At 52.8% G+C, this 25,596-nt stretch overlaps 2 protein-coding genes across 6 annotated transcripts in view; one reads left to right on the forward strand and one right to left on the reverse strand.

Moving 5' to 3' along the window:
* MYO1H (myosin IH) overlaps nt 1–25,596 on the forward strand; it is a 141,986-nt gene that overhangs the window by 3,150 nt on the left and 113,240 nt on the right. The gene's annotated exons all lie outside the window — the stretch shown is intronic.
* FOXN4 (forkhead box N4) lies at nt 656–24,873 on the reverse strand. The gene is made up of 9 exons (XM_079942467.1): nt 24,401–24,873; nt 10,461–10,606; nt 7,355–7,479; nt 7,148–7,258; nt 6,713–6,840; nt 5,985–6,081; nt 4,873–5,080; nt 2,585–2,977; nt 656–1,523 (listed from the first exon to the last, which is right to left on the reverse strand). The coding sequence occupies exons 1-9, from the start codon at nt 24,523–24,525 to the stop codon at nt 1,264–1,266; spliced, it is 1,593 nt and encodes a 530-aa protein (XP_079798593.1). The 5' UTR covers nt 24,526–24,873; the 3' UTR covers nt 656–1,263.

Genomic DNA, 25,596 nt, shown 5'->3' on the forward strand with positions numbered 1-25,596 from the left:
GTATAAGCTGCTGCCGTAGGCTGATCCCTGGTTACCTCCTCTGGTCCCAGCCCACTCACCTGGGTCCCCTCTAACCCGACTGTCTGCAGAACCTGCCACTTGGAAAGTCAGTAACTGGCAACAAGAGGGGGGAAAGAAACATAAAAAAGGTCACGGGGCAGTGAGACAGGCCAAAAAGTACCCATAAATACTCTGCATTGCGGCCTCGACAGCCCCACTCGCTACGTGGGTCAAGTTTTACCTGGTTCACAGTTTACTTTCTTTCCATCAGGGGTGTCTTCAATTCCAGTACAGAAAGCCCCCTGCCATTCCTCCCATTCCCATCCTGACTTGAAGCCTCCAGCGCTCAAAACTAGGGCGCCTCTCTTTTTAGGTACACGTGGCAAGAGATTCGAATCATGACTGAACGGTTAGAAAAATATCTGGTCTCTAATTTTAAAAAATAGGATATTTCCCAGTATCAAAAGTGCTTGCTTGTTCTAAAAAGCAGCCCAAGGCCGCAAAGAGCTGAAGAGCCAGTTGGAGACGTGGTGCGCGGGTAATTTAGGAGTTAGGATCGTTGGGCTGCCGGGAGGGACCATAGAGTCTTGTGCCAGGGGCCACGGGCTGAGTTTGAAGAAGTGGCCTGGACGTGCTCCAATAAATATAAATAAATGTTCGCAGGGTCACAGTGGCCGGCATGGCCCAGGGATTCGCTCTGTGAAACCCTAACGGACTAAGGGAGAAGGGGGCCCGGAGGCCAGCGGGGCAGGTGCCTGGTTCAGAGTTCAAGTTGCTCCAGTCCAAGGGAAGTCGTACGGTCTGCCAGCCCCGCTCCCAGCCTCAGGGCCTGTCCGCCGGAGGCTAAGGCAGGTGTTTCGTCCTAGGAGAATAATAAATTAAAGGCCTTCCCCCTGGGGTGTTTGCATGGCACACCAATGCGTCCCAAGGCGGGCTGCAGGTTGTTTGGGAGCCAGACTGGGGAAGCAGTCTAGAGAGACCTTGTTCTCAGCTCGGCTAGGCCTCGCATCTCCAGCCTCGGAGAAGCGTCAAGAGTGGGGGAGGCGGGGATGCTTGTCCGCTCTCCTCTGTCCTCCTGACTTGGGGAGGCCCCAGAAACTTCCCGTGGAGGTCAGGGAGGAGAGCAGCTACTGCCCTGTCGGCCAGCAGTCCCAGCGACCGTTCAGAGGCCTGTGGGAGGGTGAGGGGCCTTTCTTGCAGGAACACCCGGCTCGGTGAGCATCCTTCCTGGGCCCAGGTTCTGGGGCAGGCGAGGCTGTGGGCTCAAAGCAGGGCTATAGGCTTGTTCCCCGGGGCTCCCAGGTACTGAGAGGAGGAGGTGACGGCTGGCGTGGCCGCACTGTCCGGGGTCGAGTAGGTGCTGTAGAGACCGGTCACCTGCAGGTCTGGGAAGGACTGGTCACTGCCGCCGGAGACGGGGGTCAGGCCCGAGGCCCCCAGCTCACAGCCCAGTGGGGAGTCTCCGAAGGCGCCCAGTGTGTCCAGGCTGAAGCCCTCATCCTTGATCTCCTCCCAGAGGTTCCCTTTCAAAGACAAGAGCGTTCATGTCAAACGGACCCGAGTTCGAAGGCCGTCTTAGGGCTGGGGCAGAGACCACGTGTGGTGTTTAAAGTCACGCGTCACAGGACAGCTTGGAGGAGCCAGCGTTCCCGGCCCTTCCCTCTCCACTGGGCGTCCTTGGGAACGTCACTACCATCTCAGAGCCTTGGGCTCCTCGGGAGGGAATGAGATGATCAGAGAACCCACCGCCTAGGATTGAGAGGCTGAAACTAGGCGATGAGTGGGAAACGCTCGGCCCTCGTTAGGTGGTACCGTCACGGTCAAAGCCAGGGGACAAAACCATGATTTTCCCAGCACGTTTTAACTGCACGGTAATCCAGGCGGAGAAGCAGGGCAGTTCAGACATACCCATTTCACAGCTATAACTGACTAACTTGCTAACTAACTAACCTGATACCTCGTCCAGTTCCCTCACTAGACACGCAACTCCTTGAGGGCAGAGGATTTCTCGGCCGTTGGCTGGCACACAGTAGGCGCACCAGTGTTAGCGAACAGATGACTTATGAGCCTTCACTGAAGCCTGAACTCCCCTTGCTCATTCATTCATTCGTTCCCCGTGGATTGAGGATGACCATGTGGGTCAGAGTGTGACCTGGCACGAGGTTGGCACATGCAGGTTGAAGCAGTTCCTGGTTGAAAGTTTGGGGTCAGAGAGGCCCGGGTTGAAATCCCAGCTCTGCCACTTACTAGCCGGGCGACCTCAGGCCAGTGACTTCACTCCTCTTGGCCTCAGTTTCCTCATCGGCAGAATGGGAATATGAAATGGCAGTGGCCTCCCAGGACTGTTGCAGGATGGTGCCTCTGAAGTGCTTGGCACAAGGCCTGGTATACCGCAAGTGCTAACTAAATGCTTGCTGGAATTTGCTAGGATCAGGTGGTTGGGAAGTGTTTTCTGAAGGGACGCGCTGTGGGGTAAATGCAGACCGCCCTCCTTTCCCTTGCCCTCCCTGACCTTTCGGGCTGCCCCTCCCCCCTCTGTGCCCCTCCCCCCTCTGTGCCCCTCCCCCACTCCCTCCAGCCTCACCCTGCAGAGCGAAGTCCATGATGCTGGGGTCCAGGGCGTCCACCTCGGTGTTCATGTCGGTGCTGATGTTGATGAAGTCCACAGGCGCCCTTCCCACGGTGGGCTGGGGGAGGGGGCTGGGGCTCAGGTGCGGCAGGGCGTGCAGGGGTGGGGTCTGGGCCGGGGCAGGAGAGTCTGGGGTGAGATGTGCCTGGGGCTGGACCTGGTGGTGCAGGGGAACCGACTGCAGGGACAGGGTCATCAGTGGCTGGGGTGGGAGCTGGGAGACGGCCAGGCAGCTGTGGGCCATGGCCACGGTGGTGGCATGGGTCAGCACGGGGGCCTCGGGCTCCCCTGGCTTGCCAGGGCGTCGGCAGCTTTCTGGCCTGTCCGAGATCAGCTTGTCCAGCTCCTCTGCAGGCAAGTGGGAGAGGTCACTCATCAGAAGCCACCCTATGGTTTCTGGGCCCCAGCCCAGGCCTGGATTCACATCCCAGTGATTTTAGCAAGCCTCCTGACTCTCTAGGCCTCAGCCGCTTCATCTATGAGATGGCATCACACGCTGTGCACAGGGTTGTGAAAGTGGAGTGAAATCACAGATTACATAGGGTCTTTGAGGAGTGAGAGGAGTCTCAGATAACATGGGCTCCTCCCGTGGGGACAGTGTTTTACAGGACAATCCTGTAACTCTAGGACTTCACTTAAACCTCATCACAGCCCTACGAGAGGGAGGTAAGGCAGAGGTTACAAATCCCACGAGATTGGGACAAAATTTATTAACATACAAGGGGTCCTAGCCACTCCCTGCTGCTAAAGAGACATGAAGCGTTGCTGTGGATTGAAACCCGGATCCTCCTTAATGCTCTTGGATAGAACAAGACGCAAATTACTCTTGAATTCTTTTTGGTTGTTGGCTTGTGTCTCATTGACTACAACACAGTTTTGAGACTGGATCACTAGGGTCCCAGGATCTATTTGGGTTGCACGCATTTTAGAAACGAGGACACTTGGAATTTAGAAGGTGAAATGGCCTGCCCTAGCCGTCACCCCAAATATGTGTCAGGATGGGCCCTGGATCTCGAACCAGACCCCGGAGCTCTCAGCTGAGGGCCTAGTGGATCCTGCTATGGTCTTTCTCCCCATCTTACTGAATTGTTTATCTCTGAGCTAGACTCCCATCCCCCCTGATACTCAAACCTCAAACACGATGACATTCACAGGGCCAGGCCAAATATTCCTAAGGCTGGGTGGCATTAGCCTCCCATGTCACTCTTTCCATTCATATGTCACTTGTATGTCCCCAGCTTCCATCTCTTAAGTAAAAAAAAAAGCGGGTACAATATTTTTTTTCTAATCTAAAAGTAATTCACGAACAGGGTAGAAGATTTGGAAAATAGAGAAACGTGAAGAATATAAAAATTTTCAGTGGTCTCTCCATTCACAGTAAAGATTTTGGTATATTTCTTCCAGTCCGTGTGTGTGTGTGTGTGTGTGTGTGTGTGTGTGTGTGTGTGTGTATGTATATATATGTATACACACACACACACACACACATAAACACAAATGGGTGTGGATATATTTTAGAATTTTAGAATGTGATCATGCTGTGTATATTGATTCATAACCTGCCTCTTTTCACTTATTGTATTGGGAGCATTTCTTTATATTCCCAAAATATTCTTATCTCTAATACTTGCACGGTATAACATTACATCTATTTAAATAATCCCCTATTGCAGGATGTCTAGATTGCTTTCAATTTTTTACTATCAGAAATCACTTCATGATGGATAACTTTGTTCCTAAACCTTTTGATCAAATCTTTGATGAGTAGAATAAGTGGACCAAATTGGAGGACCAAGTTTGCAAGGTTTCGCTACATTACTTTGCCCTGGAAAAGTTTCACAGCTTACGTTCCCAGCAATTGTACATGATGCTGCTGATTTCTCCACATCCTAGCCCACACTGGGTATTATTGTTCTGTTACTTTGGGAATCTGTACTGATGTGGTAAGAAAGGTAAGGAAGCCGTGCTTTCCCATGGGTGTTTCGTTCGACATGTCTGTGGGAGAAACTGGGGTTGTTAGCGAGATTCTACAGCTGTTCACGTTTCTGACCAGACCCTTCAATGGACCAGCCACCACATAGGGATGGAGAGGAGACGGGTATTCAGGGGAGGGGAGGGGGGATGGTCACCAGGCGCCCATGTCCCCGCCATGGTGACTGGGCTCGTTGTGGGATGGGCAGGATGCCGGGTGGGGATGTGTGTGTGTGTGTGTATGTGTGTGAGGCGGGGCACCCGGGCCTCACCGGGGTTGGCCATGCTCCGGTGGATGGCGGCCAGGTCCTTCCTCTTCCACTTGTGCATCTCCTCCTCCATCTTGTCGATGCGGGCCAGGTTCAAGGCCCACAGGCAGCCCTTCCGCGAGGAGCCACTCATCTTATTCTCCACCTTCTCAAAGCACTTGTTCAGGGACAGGTTGTGTCGCACTGAGTTCTTCCAGCCGTCGGGAGCCGTCTGTGGGGAGAAGTGGGCCTGTGGGAGACCCCTGCAGGGACGCCCCTCTGAACCCTCTCTCTCCTTGGGGATCTCAGACTCAGGGCTAGAGGGGCAGGGGGACGATGTCAGTGTCCAATGCTCAACCTCGAGTCAGGAAGACAAGAGAGAGCAGGGGGGCAAAGTGGCAAACGGGAGGGTCCATGCCCTGATGGTACATGGGTCAGCTGCACTTTAGCTCTGGGCAGTGGTTAAGACATGAGGACAAGGCCCAGGGCTGCCAGATCTCCCGCTCTTTCTCTCCCACTCAGGAAGCAAGCAAGATGATGCTAATATGTGGATAACTGGTCGAGTGCATTAAATGCTGATCATTTTTATAAATGCTCATACTTTATTGTTAGGTAACCAGATATTGCAATGCACCTCATACCTTATTCATTTTATTCTCTCTCTGTCTCTCTCTTACTAGTGGTCAACCAGGTGCCCGGAGCTGCCAGTGCCTTTACATGCAGATCCTTACTAACCTTGCCAGCTGGGTATCATTCTCCCCATCTTACAGAGGGGGAAACTGAGGCACGGAGGGGGAAACTGAGGCTCAGAGAGGCAAAGGTTCTCACCAAGTCTGTGTGTAGCATCATTATGTTTTACTGAATCTGTGCTGAATAACTAGGTTGGCCCTCTACCCTTTGCCCCTTGGGATGCCTGGTGAACTCCTCTTCATCCATCAGAACCCAACTCAAATGCCCCCTTCTCTTTCTGGATTTCTTGGCCCATGTCTGTGTGAGTGCACATTGCAGGTGTCTATGGACATAACTAGGGGACTAAAAGGGTGGTCCCGTTTGGCCCGGGGCCAATCCTGGGTTCTAGCAGTGCCAGGGAGAGGCCAGAGCTACTCCAACATCCCTACCCTGGCTGGGCCCCTCACCTTGAAGTAGGGGAAGTGCTCCTTCATGAAGCTGTAGATCTCGCTCACAGGCAGGCTGCCTGTCTTGCTGTTCTTCAGGGCCATGGCGATCAGACAGCTGGAGGCAAAATGTGGGGCAGGCCAGGCATGAAGTCATCTCAGGCTGACAGCCTAAGCCTCCTCTGCCAGGAAGCTGGCCCTGCTTAATCCTACTGGTTCCAGCCCCTACACATAGTGTTAGCTCTTGATACCTTTTCCTGGCCCTATGTCTTTCCCACCCGCTGACCTTGACCCTGAGCTCAGCCATTGGTACCGATTTGAGAAACCTTGTCTTTTCTTCCTCCTTTCTATCCATTTCCCATAACTAATGGGCCTTTAGACTTTCACTAGGCTGCTTACCCCCCTCCCCAAAATCTTGTGAGGTACATAATACTATTATTTGATGACTTTTTACATCAGAGGGAACTGAAGCTCAGAGAGGCCAAGCCACTTCCCCAAGACCACACAGCTTGTGAGTGACAGAGTAGAGTGCTGGGCTCTGTGTCTGGGGTGGGTTCTCAACCCTGGGGGTTGACTGACCACATGACGGTCCTTCCTACGAACGAGTCCCACCTGGGGGTCCCCCACTCCCCGAAACCTCCCCCTTGGAAGCCTGGGCCACCACACCCAGCTGTCTGAGGTGCCCTCAAGGCAGCCCTCACCCCTCTCCTCCCTGAGGTCCCCACAGCCCCAGCCCCCCTGGACCTCACCTGTATGAATAGATGGGCTTGGGGTAGTGTTTGGGGTGCAGTTCCTGAGATGAATGCACAGCCATGCGGGGCTGGGGGTAGGGAGGCCGTGCCCCAAACGGGGAACCATACAGGCCCACAGGAGCGCACTTCCCACGGGTGGGGACGGGGAAGAGTGGCAGAGAGAGAGACGGTGAGAGAGAGCATCAGTCACTCACGATGACCCCGCCCCACCCCACCTCAGAGAGCCAGATGCAGGGTTTACACCCCCAGCAGACCATCTTGTCTCCGCCCACCGCAGGGTTTTCGGGGGAGCCGAATGGACAACCCCATGACATGGTGAAGCATGTTATTCTCATGTTCCATGTAGGTAAACTGAGGCTCAGAACAGTCCCTCGCCAGTCCAAGTGAGGAGTGTCTGCCTCTGAGTCCAGGGCCCCTCCAAGCCCCCGGTACCTGCTGGACGCCCGGGGGTAGCGGGAACTGTGGTTGGGAGGTGGGAGAGTACAGCTGTGGCGGGTCCTGCAGGCTGGATGCGGGCTGGCCCCCCACAGGGAACTGGTTCATTTGCTGGGGCCGGGAGAGAAGGAGACGGAGGGTCAAGGGGGACTCCAGCCCTGTCGGACACCCCCCTCCCTCCCTGACCCCTGTGGTGGCACTTACGCTGGCTCCTTGGTTGGTCAGGTGACCCAGACCCAGCATGCCTTGGGGGGCCATGCCAGCTGGGCCATGGAGCAGGGCACCTGGGGCGGCTCCCACGTGCAGGTCAGCTGCCCTGGCCAAGGCACCTGGATGAAGGAAGCACAGAGATGCCCAGGCTGGGGGAATGGTGGCTGCGGGCAGGGACAGCTCAGTCCCTGGGCACCTACAGAGAATGGAGCCATCCCCCACCCTTGGGGCCCGGCATATAGTAGGTACTTGACAAATTACTCCTCTGGGTATAGTGGGGGAGAGTGGGTTCCTACCAGCTGCCGGCCCCTATCTGCTCTTCTGCCAAGCGTTAGCTCAGGGATAGCAGATGTACCCCCTTCTCCTGTGCTGGGCCTGTGACAGACATTGCATCTGCCACGGATTCTCACTGCACCAGCCTGCCTTTAGGTAGCCACCTCCAATCCAGCAAAGCTGATGTACAAGGTGGTCCTGCCTTGGGGCCTTCAGCTCTCCTCTGAGTTCTGGCTGCCACCTGGGCTCATCCTTTGTGCTTTGGTCTGTCTGCCTTGTCCTTCTGTCTGACCAGATCCTTAGCTCCCTGAGAGCCAGGACCTTATTTTATGTGACTCAGTGCTCCAAACACCTGGCATAGTGACAGGCACGCAGGAGGTGTGCAGTGATGGAAGGGGCTTGCTTGTTTCACAGTTTACATCTACGGAACATCTACTGTGTGCGAGGTACTTTCTGCATCGAGTCCTCACAGCATCCTATGAGGGCAGTTTTATTATCTTTTCATTGCAGATGAGGAAGGAGGTTCAGAGGGGAAGGCACCCACCCAAGGTCACACAGCTGTCCCTTGGGGTTCTAGATCAGGGATTGACAAACTATTGGCCACTAGGCCAAATTGGCCCACAGCATTTTTTTTTTTTAATTAATTTACTTATTTCTGGCTGTGTTGGGTCTTCGTTGCTGCGCATGGGCTTTCTCTAGTTGTGGCGAGCGGGGACTACTCTTCGTTGTGGTGCACGGGCTTCTCATTGTGGTGGCTTCTCTTGTTGCGGAGCATGGGCTCTAGGCACACGGACTTCAGTAGTTGTGGCACGCAGGCTCAGTAGTTGTGGCTCATGGGCTCTAGAGCACAGGCTCAGTAGTTGTGGTGCATGGGCTTAGTTGCTCCACGGCATGTGGGATCTTCCTGGACCAGGGCTCGAACCAGTGTCCCTTGCATTGGCAGGCGGCTTCTTAACCACTGCGCCACCAGGGAAGCCCCACAGCATGTTTTTTTATATAAAGTTTTATTGGCACACTACACCCATTCACTTACATGTTGTGTATGGCTGGTTTTGCACATCAGTGACAAAGTTGGAAAGTTTCAACAGAGACCATCTGGGTTACAGGGTCTAAAATATTTACTGGCCCTTTATAGAAAGTTTGCTGACCCCTGCTACTTGGCCAAGAACAATTTGTCCAATGAAAGACATACTCCTGGGGACTTCCCTGGCAGTCCAGTGGTTAGGACTGTGCCTCCACTGCAGGGGGAGTGGGTTCGATCCCTGGTTGGGGAACTAAGATTCCCACATGCCACACGCAGCACAGAGAAAGGAAGGAAGGAAGGAAAGGAAGAAAGAAAGAAAGACTGACTCCTAGGCATTAATTTTTCAACTACGGGTACTTTTAATGTACTGTGGTGATTTTCTTTTTCTGGCTTAAAATTACCACGGCATATTTATTTTTAAATACCAAAAGCCTCTCTCTGGTCCATTTTTTGAGTTTCTTTTGATCACTGACAGGCATTCAATTCAGATGTAACCACTTGGTCTGCTGGAGAGAAAATTACACTTATCTAAAAATCTGATTCCATTAATTTTAGCACAGAAATACAGAAGTCTGTGAGAACAATATATTCCTGCTTGTAGCATCTGTGTTTTATTTTAAGAATATAGCTTTATAAAATATAGGAACTTGAGAACCACTCATAAGAGGACAGAAGCAAACCCAGTGTTTGTGTACAGTTAATCCTCCGTCTTGGGGAAGGAAGGCTGCCTAGTGCATGCACTGCAGTGATTGTTTTAGTTGACTGTTTTTCTTTGACACTTTCTTTGTCTCTAAACATTTAATCCACTTGCTTTGACTGCAACTAGCTGCCATTTACTGAGCACCTACTGTGTGCCAGGTCCTGAGCTCAGCACTTTCTTGGAAGAAGTCAAAGTACTTAAAAAAAAATTTTTTTTATGATCATTTTTTTAAATTGCAGCGTAGGGACGTCCCTGGTGGCACAGTGGATAAGACTCTGCGCTCCCAATGCAGGGGGCCCATGTTCGATCCCTGGTCAGGGAACTGGATCCCACATGCATGCCGCAACTAAGAGCTCACGGGCCACAACTAAGGAGCCCGCCTGCCACCACTAAGACCCAGTGCAACCAAAAAAAAAAATTGCAGCGTAGTTAATTTACAACGTTGTGTTACTTTCAGGTGTACAGCAAAGTGATTCATAGCTATATGTCCTTTTTCATATTCTTTTCCTTTATAGGTTATACAAAATATTGAGTATAGATCCCTGTGCTATACAGTAGGTCCTTGTTGTTTATTTTATATATAATCAATGATAGTGTGTATATGTTAATCCCAAACTCCTAATTTATCTCTCCTCCCCCTCAAAGTACTTCTTTACTTTTTAGAGGTAAATGAAATAAACTTTTGTAAAGCGTCAGACAGCAAATACTTTAGGTTCTGCCAGCCATGTCATCTGCCTTCTTTGTTTTTTAATAACCCTTGAAAAATGTAAAAGCAATCTTAACACAAAGGCCACAGGCCACAGGCTGCACTTGGTTCCGGAGACCATCGTTTGCTGACTGCTCTAGGTGTTCAGGATGGACAGGGGTAAGGGAAGGTCTGTCTTTATTTGTTGCTGAAAACTTAGCTCACACAGCGCCTGGCACACAGTGATGACTATGAACAAACCACATCCCCCTGGGGAAGGTAGAGTTAGTCCCATTTTACAGAGGAAGAAACAGAGGCCCAGAGAGAGAGAGGGTGACCTGGCCACGGCCACACAGTGGTGGATGGCAGTGCTGGGCATCGCCCCTCCCCCGCCACCCCACCCCGCCCCCGCGCCTACCTGGGTGCGCGTGTGGCGCACTGGGGCCACCCAGGTCCACACGGCCACTCGTCACCTGCTGCAGCCTCGGCACGTCCACGGCCGTGAGCCACGACAGTGATTGCAGGTCCCCAGGAAGGTCATCATTGCTGGTGGCGGCCAGGAGCCTGCGGGGAGGGGCAGGAGCTCGGGCAGGGGTGGGGAGCTCAGGCCAGCTCTTGGGGCGCTCGCCTACCTCTGGAATCACCCCCTTTAGCCTCTCACCTCCCCCAAGCCACCCTAATCCTCCAATCTACCCACTCCCAGAGATCCCCCTTTGGCAGCCAGATCGCACACCCTCAAATCTTCCCTTCCTTTATTCACTTAACACGTCTTACTCAGTCCCTACCCCCAAGTAATAAGCACTAATGTCTGTTGAGCACTTACTATGTGCCAGGTACTGAATCACGTCCTTCACAGGTATTAACCCACGGAACACCCCAGTCACCTGATGAGGCAGGTGCTATTATTATTCTCATTTCACAGATGGGGAAACTGAGGCTCAGGGCACTGAGTCACTTGCCCAAGGCCACACGGAACAGGAAGGGGTGGGGCTGGGAGCCCAGCCTGAACTCTTCACCGTGACCCCAGGCAGCCCCTGGAGGTTCCAGTTAGGACCCACACCCACCAACCCTCAACTGATTCACAAGCAAAAGCATAGCTTTCTATGGAAAGAAAGTCTGCCCACCGAGGACAGCAGGCAGGTACCCCAATTTGGGGTAACCATGGCTCCCCGGTGCCCTTGAAGTCATGCTCGCCCCACAGCTCCAGGGCCCTGGGCCTCACGGCAGCATCCTGCCCGTGTTATAATGTGGCTGCAAACCGGCCAGGAGCCCACGCCACACCCAGCACACCTGAGGCCCCGCAGGCCAGGCGCCTTCTGGTCTGTTGCCCAGAGGCCCATAGTCCAAATTCTAAACTCCAGGTTTCAAAACTAGGTGTCCTGGGGCCTCAGAGAGAGAGAGAGAGGGACGCAGCCTGTGGTTTTCTCATGCACGTGACCGTGGACCCAGCTGGGGCATCAGTCTCCACCCGCTCCTGCCATCTGCATGGCTGCCTCAGGCCTGTGTTCTCTCTCCTTCCCTCACTCTGTCTCTCTTCCCCCCTCCTTCCCATCTCTCCTGCTCTCTCTTTCCTTGTGTTTTAGGGCCACAATTAGCGTTGCCATGGCACCCGCTGCTCGGTTGTAGCCGGGCCTGGGCCCTCAGCCCACCAAGCTGGCATCAGGTGACCACCCGGCTGCCACGGTGATTGGCTGCCTCGTAGGAAAACAGGGCCTGGAAACGATTTGAAAACTCGGCTGGTCCGTGTCCGTAGCAGCAGTTGGCCCGGCTGCTGTCCCCTGGCGGCCCATTGTGTGACAAACGACTGTTGCCCCCATGGCACGTGGCTCCCATTGTACTGGGGTCTCCCTGCAATTGTTTTTACAGCCCCCCCGGCTGCCGCCCATTTGACCCACTCATAACTCATCTGGACAAGTGACAGCCACAGGCCAGGCCTGGGCGATGCCATCTGTCCCGTCAGGCCCGTGGAGACCATGGGGTGAGGCTGAGGGGCAGGGCTTGACGTGCCGCCCGCTGTAGCTGTCGGGGGAGCCTGGCCAGCCCCCACCCAGGCTCCTCCTCACCCCACGGCCAGCCGACCTCCCAGCATCTGGTGGTACGAGCTCCACTCCCGCTCAGTAACCTGCTATGGCTCCCCAGTGTCCTTGCTGCTCTACCTGGTGCTGGGGCCTCAGGGAGGAGTGGAAATGAGGCCCTGGTGGCAGGTTTCTCAAGAGGGGGGCCCATCAGAGCCCCCTGAATGGTGGGGGACTTGTAAACACACCAGGTTCCTGGGCATCACCACGGAGCAGGATCTCTGGCGGCAGGGTGAATCTGTTAGGTTATGTGTTAGTTAAGAGCTTGGACTCTAGGCTCTACTCCTGATCTTCACTTACCTGTGTGCCCTTGGGCCACTGACTTAACCTCTCTGAGCCTCAGTTTTTGTTTTTTTTTAAATAATGTATATTTATTACTACAAAAGTAATATGCCACAATAACTAATGATTGTGAAAGCTGTGAACTACACAAAAACAATTATTAAGAATTTATAAATAACTATAAGTTTAATGCACAAGGAAATAGGTGGAGTATTAATACAAAGACTGAGAGACAGTGTTAATTGGGTAACCTTAGAAAGACCTTATATCCTTTTTTTTTCTTTTCTCTCATATCACTTTTTTTTTTCACACACATGCACTGTATTTTATTTTTACAAGAGATAAACTGACACCAAGCATTGTAAATGGATGACCACAGAGCCTCACTTTTTGATCTGTAAAGTGGGGCTAAAATAATCGTTCCTATCACATAGGGTATGCTGAGGATTAAACATAGAGTTGCATGAAAAGACCTGGAACCATGTCTGACTTTGCTGTCATTAATATCAATATTAATGTTAATGATAATATTAGCCAAGTCCTCAGGGGACTGGAAATATATCAAAGCTTTGGGCTCTGGGGTCACACAGACCTTCCCCTGCTGCAGCTACCACTAGCGGCTTCCACTTACTGAGCACTTCTTGTATGCCAGATGCTGGGCTGCATGATGTGCCCATTTTACAGATGGAGAAACTGAGGCCCCGAGCTCACAAATGCTCTGAGCTTATTTCCCCCAGAGTGAGAATCACATAATGTAACTGCTTAGCACACAGCTGCACGTGTGGTAGGGGCTGAGTTAATGGTGCTCTTCTGATCATTCTTTTCTTTTTTTCCTGCTGTTTGTAAGCCCTGTTGGGCCTCCCCTTCCCTCATAGCAGCAGCCCCAACACCCCATGGCCCCACCTCCATGCTAGGAAAGCCCTTTTGGCTCTTCCTCCCCCACCCAAACTGTGCCTATCCCTGGAGGCTCACTTCAAACTCCGTCTTCTGGCCTCTTAATGCCAGTCTCCTCAGACATCACCTGACCCCACCCCTCATTTTACCCATGGGGAAACTGAGGCCGAGAGAAAGGAGGCAGTTTGCTTCCAATGTCATACTCCAGGAAACGACCAGGGCAGGGGCTCCTGGCTTCCCACGTGGCCCTTCCTAGCCCAGGAGTACCTTCTCCTCCGGGAAGTCTTTGCCACCCAGACCCCAAGCTCAGGGACCCCCTCTGCATCCTGACTGCTCCCTGGGCCAGTGAGTCCTGCCTTGCCATCCCTCTGCCCACATCCTGCCCCTTGGCTCGCTGAGGGCTGGCCCTGAGCCCCCCCATCACCCTGTATCCCAGGACACAGTGGCACTACTTAAATGCCTGCTTGGCCAGTTGAAACAGGCTGACCCCAGGCCACCAACCCAGAGAACTGCTTGACAGTGACTGTCACATCCAGCACTTTTAGCTGTCCTCTGCCCCCTTGAGTCCTTGAGACAGCCTCAGGACAAGGATAGGGAACAGACAGCCCCACTTTACAGATGGGGAAACTGAGGCCAGACTGGTGAAAGCAAAATTGTGACCAGGACTCGAATTCGGGTCTATCTGCTGACATCTTGGGCTGTACCTGCAGCACCACAGGCAGAGAACCTGATATCCTCTCAGGCAGATGCCCCACCCTGAGTCCTCGGCTCTCAGCTGGGGCTGTGTGAATGACCATCACCCAGGGGCTGGTTCAAATGCAGAGTCCAAGGTCCATCCCAGACCCTGGAATCCCACCCTGGGGCTGTGGGGCCTGGGAAGCTGTGTTTTAGTGCCTCCCTAAGCTCTGGGGGGAGGGCAGCCCTGAGGGGGTGTGGTAGGGGCTTCGGCACAGCTCAGGCTCTGGTTGGATGGGTCTGGGTTCAAGTCCTTATGACCTGCCCCCCCCCCCCCCCCCCCCCGGTCTGTGAGACCTCAAACAAGTTACTTCTGGCCCCTGAGCCTCCATTTTCTCATCTGGAAAATGGGAGAGGAACAGACCACATCTCCCTGGGTTGTTGCAGGGATCAGATGAGCCAGTGTGTGTTCAACTTTTGGCACAGGCCTGGCCCCCATTCTCCCTTCTTGGGGGTTTGCTGCTCATTCTGGGGGTGGGCAGCCAGGTCCTGTTCCCCTGCTGCCTCAGGCATCCCAGGGTGGTCTGGTCCCCCCTCCAGTTCAGGCCAGAATGCCTGCTTCCACGTGTCTGGCCCAGCTGGCCCTGCTGGTCTCCTGAGATGGCTGTGGATGCCCCAGAGCTCTGTGATGGAGTCTGCGGGCCCCAAAGCCTGGCTTATGTCCTGCTGCCCCCTAGGCTCACCTGGCATCCAGGCACCTCTTCACTGTGTGTCACAGGAACCAGGAGGTGATGCTCTAGGGCCTAAATGGGAGTGTCCCATACCCACTGCCGGCCCGGGGCCTTGACCATCTCTGTCTCCTCTCCCACCCTCCTGTGCCCTTGCAAAGAGGCACAAAGCCCCCTCTCCACGGTGGCATGTAAAGGTCCCCCAAACCTCTCCCTTACCAATGCCTAGAATCCCCTCGTTCAAGGTGTCCCCGTGTGCCCCATTCCTGCCCTCTCCTAGCACTTCATTTTAAGTGGCATAAACCATGGGATCCTTGGCAGTTGTGACAAGAGAAAGACTTCTTGGTTCAGGAGCCACCATGGCTTCTGAGCCATAGCCCTTGGAAAGGCACTTAATCCCTAGCCTCAGTTTTCCCACCTATAAAATGGGCACAAATGATAATATGAGCTGTAATATCTTATACCCTGCCTGAGACCAGCTTGCTGGTGTGGAGGCCAAGTGGCTTGTGAACCATCCTGTCATCTGCGAGGGTTTGGGATTATTCCCTGGAGTGTGTGTGTGTGTGTGTGTGTGTGTGTGTGTGTGTGTGTGTGTGTGTGTGTGTGTGTGTGTGTGTGTGAGAGAGAGAGAGAGACAGAGACAGAGACACCCTGTGTCAGTCTCCTGAGTGGGTTTCTCATCTGCTGGAAAATGATGGGATATTTGCAATGCAAAGGAAGAGGCAAACCTAGCCCCATCGCCCTGGGATCTCCCAAGACCTGTCCTACTCACTCTCTGCATCTCTGGGTGAGGAGGAGAGCCAGCCCCAGGTCACCATGTCGCTGATGCCTCCCCACCCAGGGTCACCTCCAGAGGAAGCTACAAGGAGAACAAAACTATGAAACTTCAGAGACACAGCTCCTTCCATCTGCTCCCTCCGCTCTCCCCACCGCGCCCCCGCTGCTATCTCACCCCCGTCCCTCTGTTCTGACTCTCGCCCACTCTTTCCTTGCTGGTATCTCTGTGTTTGTCTCTGTGTATGTCTCTCTGTCTCTCTCTCTCTGTCATTGTGTCAATGGTGCCCAGTGATGAAGTCCTGGCCCCACTTGTCCTGCCTGGTGACATCAGACCTGCTTCCAAACCTTCCTGAGCCTCGGTTTCCTCCTCTGCAGAGTGGGGTAACAATGACAGAGGCAAAGCGCTCACAAGAGGCTCTTAGCAAACCTCTTAGCATCCTCTTCTCCTGTCCCATCTCTCTCTGATGCGGCATCCAGGGCCCCCAGATCTCTTGCAGACCCGTCTCCGTCCCACACACTCATTCACCCATCATTCCTGTGTCCCCAGTGTCAGCACTATTTAAAGACACTGAGCCAGGCTTTCAGGGGATGAAAGCAGTTAACCCATGCTCCCGCGCCCAGGTAATTCCCACACGCCCAGTGCTGGGGAGCCATGGCCCCCGCCACACCCTTCTGCCAGCTCAGGTGACCCCATGCTCTGACACGGGTGTAGTGTGTGACGGGCCCTGGGCCCCAGGGTACCAAATGTTCCCACCTCCTCCAGCACCCTCCATTGTGCCTGCGTATCTTCTCTTCTTTCACAAAGGATGCCTTCCCTTCTCCTTCTCTGGACCTGTCATCATCCCCTCACTTGAGCCCCCATTTCTCTGAGCTCCAGGGAGCCCCTTAGTGGGCCACAAGCTTCCACCTTCTGAACCTGGCTGATGTCCCCAGGGAGGACAGGGGCTGCACTCCCAGATCTTGGGGGGCCCCAGGTCTGGCAAAGAGGAGGCCGGGACAGGGGCCAAGTTCGCTGCTGGGTGCTGATGGTAAAGCAGGACCCTTGCACCCTGGCAGGGGCCACACACCCAGAGCCCATCACAGGGCCGGGCATACAGTGGGTGCTTAATAATTGCTCAAAGATTGGACAAGTGAGCAAACAGATCCAGCTGTCTAGATGTCCCACCCCTACTGCCCCCGGGGCCCAGGCGGGGGTGAAAGACTCAGTGTAATTTTATTTAATTTTATAGTTAAATAAAATTGAATCTTATTACAGCCTGTGGACACAGGTTGGGGTGAGTGAGCCCCCGGGGTGCACCTTGTCCCTAATGGAAGTGACTGATCTCACGTCATCCTCAAGAGAGCCTGATCAGGGAGGTATGTTACCATTACTACCTTCCCATTTGCCAGGTAGGGACCCTGAGGCCCAGGAGAAACAGGCCTGTCTAGGGTCCCCCAGCCAGAGCCTGGGTTGATTACAGCCCCACCGTCCTCTCTCTCTGCCCTACAAGGAACAGTTGAAGAAATGTGCTCTGTGAGTTCTAGAAAATCCAGGCACTGTGCTGCCTGACAGGGAGCCACAGGTGGTTATTTAAATTTAAACTCACTAAAATTAAATAAAATGATAGATGCAGTTTCTTCGTCACGCCAGTCACATTTCGAGTGCTTGGTGCCCATACGTGGCCAATGGCTTCCATAGTGGACCGGGCAAATGTGGCACATTCCCATCATCGCAAAGCATCCTACTAGGCGGCAGCCTTCTGGAACATTCTTCAATCTTGGTGGAACAGTCTGTGGTGTTTCTACCTTGCCTTAAGACAACTGGACATTTGATTTGGATTTGGACATTTAATAAAACATTTGAGTTTTATTAGATGTGGGTGTAAAAGGGTCCTCCACCCCACCCACCCACCAGTGAGGAAGTTATGGGGAAGGGCTCTGTAAAAACTGGAGCTGCATAGAGGCAACTCATGAAGTAGTGAGCTCTCCATCCTGGGAGCATGCAAGTAGGAGCCAAGGGATGGCCTGTCAGGCCCCTGTTGGATGAAAGATGAGCCTTAAGCAACCTCCAAGGTTCCTTTTGATACAAAGACCCTGTAACTCAGGGGAGCAGTCTGCAGCTAAATCCCTGGTTGCATTTGCAAAGTTCTAACATCTTGGGCAAAAGCCCCTTTCCCTCTCCAGGCCTCAGTTTCCCCATCTATAAAGCATTACTGGCAGAGTAGAAGTTCCCGCAGGGTCCCACTGGTCCTAGGGCTCTAGGAAGGCAGAGTAGCACCCCAAGGTTAGGAGTGGGTGTGAACCCCAAGACAGGTGGGCCCGGGCCTGACCTCTTCCTGGCTGTATGACCATCACCTGCCCTGGGCCTCAGTTTCCCTGCATATAAAATGGGAATAATAATAATAATAGCACCTACCCTAAGGGGGCTGTTGAGAACACATTAAGAGTCCATTTAAGCATCATATCAGATGAAGCATCTGATTTCAGTTTAACCTGAAAAAGCAGGTTAAGCTATTACCTCAAGGGTTCCAAAGGGGACCCCTGGCCATGCATCCTTCTCAAACCAAGTGGAGGATTTGTCACCAGCAGGGGATCCTCATTAGTGAATAGAAAGCTTTGGGGGCAAAAAGAAAAGAAAAAGACCTAGGTAGCACTCCAGAGTCCCCTTCTGAATAAAAGGGTTCACTCGCAGCTCCCCGCCCATACAGGAGGCATTTCATTTCAAAGCTCGGCCACATCCATCTTCTCCTGATTAAAACACACACACACGCACGCACGCACGCACGCGCGCACGCACGCACGCACGCGCACGCACGCACACGCCCAGAGGGCATCATCATCCCCTTTCACAGATAGGAAAGGTGAGGCCAAGCCAGGTGAACTCGCCTCAGCAGCCTCTTGGCAGTGGCCCCAGGTACTGGCCTCAGCACCTCCAGCCTGACCCTCCCCAGGCCTCAGTTTCCCCATCTGGAACACAAGGGGGTTGAACCCCTTCCATCTCCATGGGGCGGCCACTGGGACACACCACCTGCAGGGCCACGTGGGGTGGAAGACTGTAGAGGTGGGCAGCCCACCTCTGCCGGGAAGTGAAATGCTGAAGGGTACAGTCCCCTTCTGAGGGGGTTGCGGCATGGAGGGTCTGAGAGGTGGCAGACCCTGGTCAGGAGCCAGGTGGTACCCCGGGAAAGTCGACATCAGAGTGATAACCCTTTCTTGTCAGTGCAATAATGGGGCTGCCATTTCTCAAGTGCTTCCTCCATGCTTATCACTTTACCTGTGTTTCCTGTAATGAGTTTTGCTCTAAAGGTTCTGGGCTTATCAGAAGGCCCAGGCCTGCCCTCCGTAATGCTACATTCTGAGCCCATCTCAGCTAGAAAGCCTGGGCCCTGGCTCCCGTGTTTCTCTTTTTGCAGCATTTCAGTGTAGTTGGTTACGAGGGTAGCCTCTGGGGTCCACCAGGCCTGGCTTTGAATCCCACTCAGTCACTTAGTAGTTGTGAGATTTGTCTGCAGTCATCTGCTTCTCTGAGCCTCAGTTTGCTCATCTGTAAAATGGGAGGGCTAACGCCTGCACACATCTCATTGGTGGCTGTAAGGACTGAATGAGATAGTTCAGGTAGGGCGCCCAGCCCATCAATGTGTATTGCGTGCTAGTGGTTCAGATTAGTGTCAACGTCCTCCGAAGAGTATGGATTCAGCGTAAAGTGGGCTCCGTGGAGAGGTCAACGTGCAGAGTACCCGACACTCAGGAAGCACCAGCTTCATTCCACAAATTTTGCCTGAACTCCTACCTGCCAGGCCCTGTTCTGGCAGACAGACACAGTTCCCTCTCTCCAAGGAGAGAACTTTCTAATTGACCTAGGGATTCAAAGAAGGGGGAGTCTGCCCCGTGGCATGCCCACCTTCCTGCCAGCCCTCTTAGGTCTGCATCTCCCTCGTCTCCTGACGGCCTGTGGGATGGCTATTTGTCATGCCCATTTCGTAGATGGGATGGCTGAGGCCCAGAGAGAGGAAGGGATACCCCTCAGCCACACAGCACGTCAGCAAAGGAGCTGGGACTTAAACCACCCACCCTGGAGCCTCTTCACTCGATGTTCTGCCAGTATGGCTGAAACAAATCAAGACATAAGCAGGAAGGGCAAACCATTATCACGTCATTTTTAGAAGGATCAGGCTGCAGGGTGCCTCCATGGTGATGGGGCCACTGGTCGGGGGACTCTGTGGTAGCCTTGGGCAAAGTGAGATACAACTGGAGTCCATGGCTGCCATTCTGCACTGGCCAGGGGACCAAGCTGATAACATTAATTAACAATATCCTTAATTGATCAGCCGTGTTAGCTAATCCCATGGAGGGATGGAAGATGAGCCGGGAGAGTAGGGCACTGGATGGGGTGAGCCCAGGGGGGGCCTGGATTCCAGTCCTGGCTCCACTCCTAATGGGGGTCCTTGTGCAAGTGACTCAATGCCTTCGAACCTCAGTTTTCTCAGGTGTAGAATAGAGGTGATCAAAGGGCCTGGCCTGCTTCCTGGTTCAGGGTAGGTAAATCACTGCAGGACGTGGTACAGTATGTGGCTCGAGTGCTAGGCAAGTGTTTGTGGAATGGATGGATTTCATACCCAGAATTCAGAGCAACCTTTCAAAAGGGACATTAGAACTAGAACTTGTCACTGTCCTTAAAATCCATCGGGGTAGTAAGAGTCGAGCTCCTTGCCATGATCTGGTCCTTGGCCATTTCCTTCCTTCTCCCCTTTCCTCTAGCAAACCTGTCCATCTTTCAGGTCCCCAAACATTCTATGTTCTCTTTGCACATGCTGTTCCCTCTGTCCGGAATGCTGTTCCATGCACTCATTCACAGCTGGCTCTTTCTCATGTTTCTGGCCATAGCCTAAAATTTCCCTCCTCTGAGAGGTCCTCCCTGGTCACCCCCACCCCTGGTGGTCTTTCCTGTGTTGTGTCTGCAGAACATTTAGCATTTTGCCATGAGGTATATTCATTTATACATGTTTCTAGTCTTTCCACTCTAGGAGGGCAAGGATGGAGAGGCTCTCTATTTTGTTCAGCACCCACCAAAGGGCCAGGCACCCTGTGGGCATTTATTCCATACGTGCTGGAGTAGGAAAGGGAAGAGGGATCCCCCCCAGTCCAGCCCAGTTCAGCTCCAACACATCTTATGTTCCCCAATCTCTATCCATTTCCTGCCCAGCTTAGACACCCCCTCCCCCAGGAAGCCCTCCCAGACCAGTCCAACATCTCCCAGTGTTTCCATCCACGGGAATGACTAGTGCCATCAGTATCTACCCATGGCATAGATTCCTGAGATCACTCATTAATTTTAACTCTCTTGTCTACTCCTGCCTTCTCAGGGCAGAGCCCACATTTAACCCTTTATTTCCTATCTTGGGAATTCCCAGAGTTGAGACAGCAATTGTGCAGTGGAAGGAACACCTGTTTGGGGTTCGAGTCCTATCTCAACCCCTTTGTAGCTGTGTGACCTTGGGCAAGTCACTTCACATCTCTGTGCCTCAGTTTTCCCATCTGTAAAATGGAATAAGAATTCCCACCGCAAAGGGAAATTGTGAGGATAAGATCAGATAACCTGTAAGAAAGGGCACCAGGCAGGTACTCAAACCACATTTCTTTCTTTTCTCCTCTGACCTTTCATGGCTACTAGGAGGGGTTTGCCAAGAAAATACTGTCTCTGCGGGAGTGGGGTGTCAGATCAGCATCCCTGCAGTACAGAGAGGCACGTCCGCTATGATTATAACCAGGAGGTTTTACCTGCCTTCTGGAGATATGGTTAGTAAGAAATTGTTACATCGTTAGCAACTGTTCTTGTTTACAATCCAACCTTTACACAAAAGGGATTAAACATTTCACGGAGCTGTTTATTTAGCGAACGTATCATTTGTAATATCTTTCCTAACCGTTTACAGGAAAAAGAAAATCTAATGCCATTTTAGCAAGCTTAGAAATTCCCAACTGGGCCAAGAGTGAGCGTAATGTGACATGATTGGATTAGGAATTTGGAAAAGAGACTCTTTCCTTTTTAGAACTTGGCTCAGGACTTGGTGTGCGTGGGCATGCTGTGTGCGTGTTTCTAGGGGTGGAAACACAAGACCCCAAAGGAGGACTGCACCCCACGAAGGCTACCCCTCTTTCCTTGTCCGAGGGTGGGCTAAGGAGCTATTCTGGCCACCCTGAACACCCTGAAGGGTGCAGGGTTGTAAAGATGCTCAGATGGTCACTGCTCCTGCCATATGGAGCCCCTCACCCACGGAGATTACAACCTATGGGTGGAGCCACTCTGGAATGGGGGTAAACCGTCCCCCACAGTCAATGCAGTGGGAGGCTTAAGAGGAAAGGCAGGTGGTGTCCGCCTGCCCTGGTCCACGGGACAGGACTTTGTCATCACTTGAGAGTGAAACTTCCCTGAGTTTCCGTGGATGTGCTATTTCTCATGTGATATTTATCCATCCATCTCTCCATCCGATGCATATTTATAAAGTATCTACTGTGTGCCTGGCACTGTGGTTCACTGATGAGAAAACCACTGTCCAGAGAGGGAAAGGGTTTTGCCCAAAGTCACCTCCTTTATTAGAGGAGGGACTGAGGGTTTGGGGAATAAACACCCGGCACAAGGCTCTGTAATGATAACCACTGAGCTGCACGGCCCTGGGAGAAGCTGAAGTTCCGAGGAGCTAGCAGCCTGCCTCCCTTTGCAGCTCTGGGCCTCAGTTTTCCAATCTGTAAAAGGAGGTTGTTAGATCTGACCTCTAAAATAAGGAGTTAGCACACAGTAAGTGCTTAATAACTCTCATTATTTCCTAGTGCCCCTAAGAGTGGATTCCCTCCTAGTTTAGAGCCAAGGGGAAAGCAGCGAACCCACGTTGAGCACGAGCTGTTGTTAGCGGGATGCTGCTGCCCATTTGCTGTCTAGGCCGGGCCACTGACTCTCGACAGCTCCCTGGGGACAGGGCAGCTGCCTCCAGCTGCTACGCCCCCCACCCTCCCTGCACACAGCCATTGAGGCTTAACGGCCAAACTCAGCCCCTGGGGATGGAGGGGCAGGCAGCTGCATGGAGGGCTGCAAGGGGGCTGGAACCAGGCTGCACTAGTGGTCCTCAGAGTCATTCTCTGGAGATGTGGGAGGGGGAATGAGAAGCCCATAAACTTCTCCTGGGCTATTATTCAGGGAGAAAAATGGGAGTGGTTGGAAGGGGTGGGGGAGTCTCTGTATAATCATAAAATCTCCCCTCCATGAGAAAGCACTCTACCCCAGGCCTGGCTGAACACCATTTCTAGATGGAAGCACAGGATCCTCCCAGTGACCCACAAATTGGGCTCTTTCATTGCTCCATTTCCCAGATGAAGAAACTGAGGCACAGAGAGGGGCAGTGACTTGTCCAGGGTCACACAGCTGTGAGGTGGTGGAGAAACTTGCTCTGTTCCAACCCCATGCGCTCTTCACCAGTGGGGCATGGGGGGGGGGCGGTGGTCATGGTACCCTCTGGGTGGGACAGCCTAGGGTTCGAGTCCCCACTGTCCCCGTAACTACCTGCATCATCTTGTAATGTCACTTAATCTGGCTGAGCCTTGATTTCCTCATCTGCCAAATGGGCACAAGAGTGCTACTCTCATAGGGTGGTTGTGGCACAGGGCAGGCAGGTACTAAAGGGTTAAGAAACCACCAGCTATTATTATTGTTGTTGTTGCTATTTTGTTATTCTGCCTTCTGTTTATGCTGTTTAACATAAGAAAACAGCCCTGAATCCATGTGGAAAGGAACAGCTGGACCCCCAGGATTTTTCCAAGATCATATAGTTGGCAAGTGATAGAGTTAAATTGTTATTTAATCTTTCTAACAAGTCTATGCAGTAGGTACTATTTCTGTCCCCATTTCATGGATGAGGAAACTGAGGCTCAGAGGTCCACACAACCAGAGAAGCTGGGATTCTAACTGACTCCAGAGCCAAGCTCCTAACCCTTAGGCTGTCCCCAGCCCACTTGCCATAATTTAAACCCTTTCAGCGCAGAAAGGAAGCCCATAGGTCTTTGGTTGTGCGACCTTGGGAAAACCATTTCACTTTTCTGAGCCTCAGTTTCCTCACCTGTACAATGGGGGCTCATCTGAGCAGCCTCCCAAGCTGGGCATACAGTAGGTGCCCACACACTGCTGTGTGCCTGGCCCACATCTGGGGTCCCAGCCCCGCCCACAGCAGTCTCTCCGCAAATATTTGTTTGAATGTGTGGCCTCATTCGGGCCTCAGAAGGCAGCCTTCAGGCTCACAGCCTTCGGGAAGCAGCCACCCGCTAATTGGGGGCTTCGGTCTTCGCCAAAGGCACCGCTGGTGAGTTGCAATGGCTCCGGGAGGTCAGACAGCCGCTGGGGAAACAGGGCTGAGCTGACGTGACAGCCTGCTCTTCCCAGGCCAGCCCCTGTCCTGTCCCCACTCCACAATCTGGGCTGTGCCCCCTCTACCCATGGACACGGTACTTGCCTTGTGGGTGGGGCACTGGGAACCAGGGCAGCCCTTCAGTGGCTCAAGGGAGAGAGGCTGCGATACTTCCTTTTTCTCCTCCTCCCTCCCTTTGCTGGTGACCTTGGACAAGCCCTTTCTCCTTTCTCGGGGGGCATTTCCTGGAGCCCTGTTAAGACCACTGGAGGAGAAGCAATAACTGCTATTGTCCTCTTAACATCTACCCAGTTGCCCAGCCTCTCACCCAGGAGGGGACAAAAAACTGCAGGCTTTCAGTGGTCCCATTGCCCCACGCCACAAGTCACACACCCTCAGAGAGACCACCTTCGAAACCCAAATCTTCCAGCTCTCCTGCAAAATCACAGAATTTAATGTAACCATAGTTCTTGGTCAATTTCACAAACTGTAACCAGCACATAAACACTTTAAACAATTCAAAAAGCTATCATTTGTTATTGTTGAAGCCCTCACCTGTATTCCTGTGGAGAGGGGTGGTGATTTTGCCCTGAGTTTCGAATAATTCCTGACATCATGGGTGAGATGTCACTTTCTATCATCTCCTTGGGGAAAAGACAAGCAGAAAACAAAGCTCCCATCAGCAACGATGTGGACAGGGCAGAAAACTCATAGTTTTCCCACAGTTCAGAAGGATGGAGCTCAAACAACTAACAGAACACTTTAAAAAAAAAATTGTAAAGCAATTGTATTCCAATAAAGATAAATGAAAAAAAAGTACTAGAGGATTCCTGGGTGTCACAGGTCACTTTCCCAGGGCAATTCTACAGGGCTTTAGAAGCAAATGAAGAGAATGGAATGAAATTCCAGGTTCTTTCAAATTAATGGGGGAAGGGCAGAGGAAGCCTCTAGAATCCAAATGTCAAGTCTTGGATAATGTGGACTTGCAAAATAGGAAGCAGAAAAACCCGATTCCCTTCCAAGCCTAGTGTTTTCAACCACGGCTCGGCTTGACCACTTTGGAAAAAATAAACAAAAAAGGACAGTTTGATGTGTCATGTATGTTTCTCTGGGGGAGCCAAATTCCCACTTGCAAAGGGAATAATCTCCGCAGGGCTCCCGCCCTGGAAATGCCTTCAAAAATGCCACATGCCCTTGCTGGAAACCCAACCCAACTCCCCACTCCACCTCCTCAGCCCCCGCTGCACACAAACTTAACCTTGAAAAGAAATCTTCCCTAAGTTTCTCAAACTCAGAGGCTGAAACGAACACAGAAACCCACTAGACTCTCAGATCCGCCCCCAAAGTCATCAAGGACCCCTGGAAAGGAGAAAAGGGGGGCAAAGAGAGGCAGCCCCCCGCTGCCCCTGCCCCGGGTCTCCCCCCAGGAAACGCAATGCAGGGCACTGCCCGGGAGGAGGGAGCAAAGCCAACCCTGCAAGGCGGTACCTGGAGCCGATCCTCGCTGGGCCGCCGCCGCAGGCGCTCCTGGGGCGGGATGGGGTTTCTGAGGGGGACTCCCTCGCGCTCGCCCCTCGCGTTCTGCAATTTGGCCGCCGTCGCAGCTCGAACCGTTTTTAAATTTCCCTCTCTGGAGCTGTCCAGCTCAGAGCATGCGCAGTAGCTGTGCGGGGGGCTTTTCCCCAAGGGTCAGTTACAGGGCAGGGTCAAGGGGATTGCAACGGGCGTTTCCCACCAGCAGCGAGCCTTGC

The sequence above is a fragment of the Stenella coeruleoalba genome (genome assembly GCF_951394435.1).
Source record: "Stenella coeruleoalba genome assembly, chromosome: 14".
Taxonomy (NCBI): Eukaryota; Metazoa; Chordata; class Mammalia; order Artiodactyla; family Delphinidae; genus Stenella; species Stenella coeruleoalba.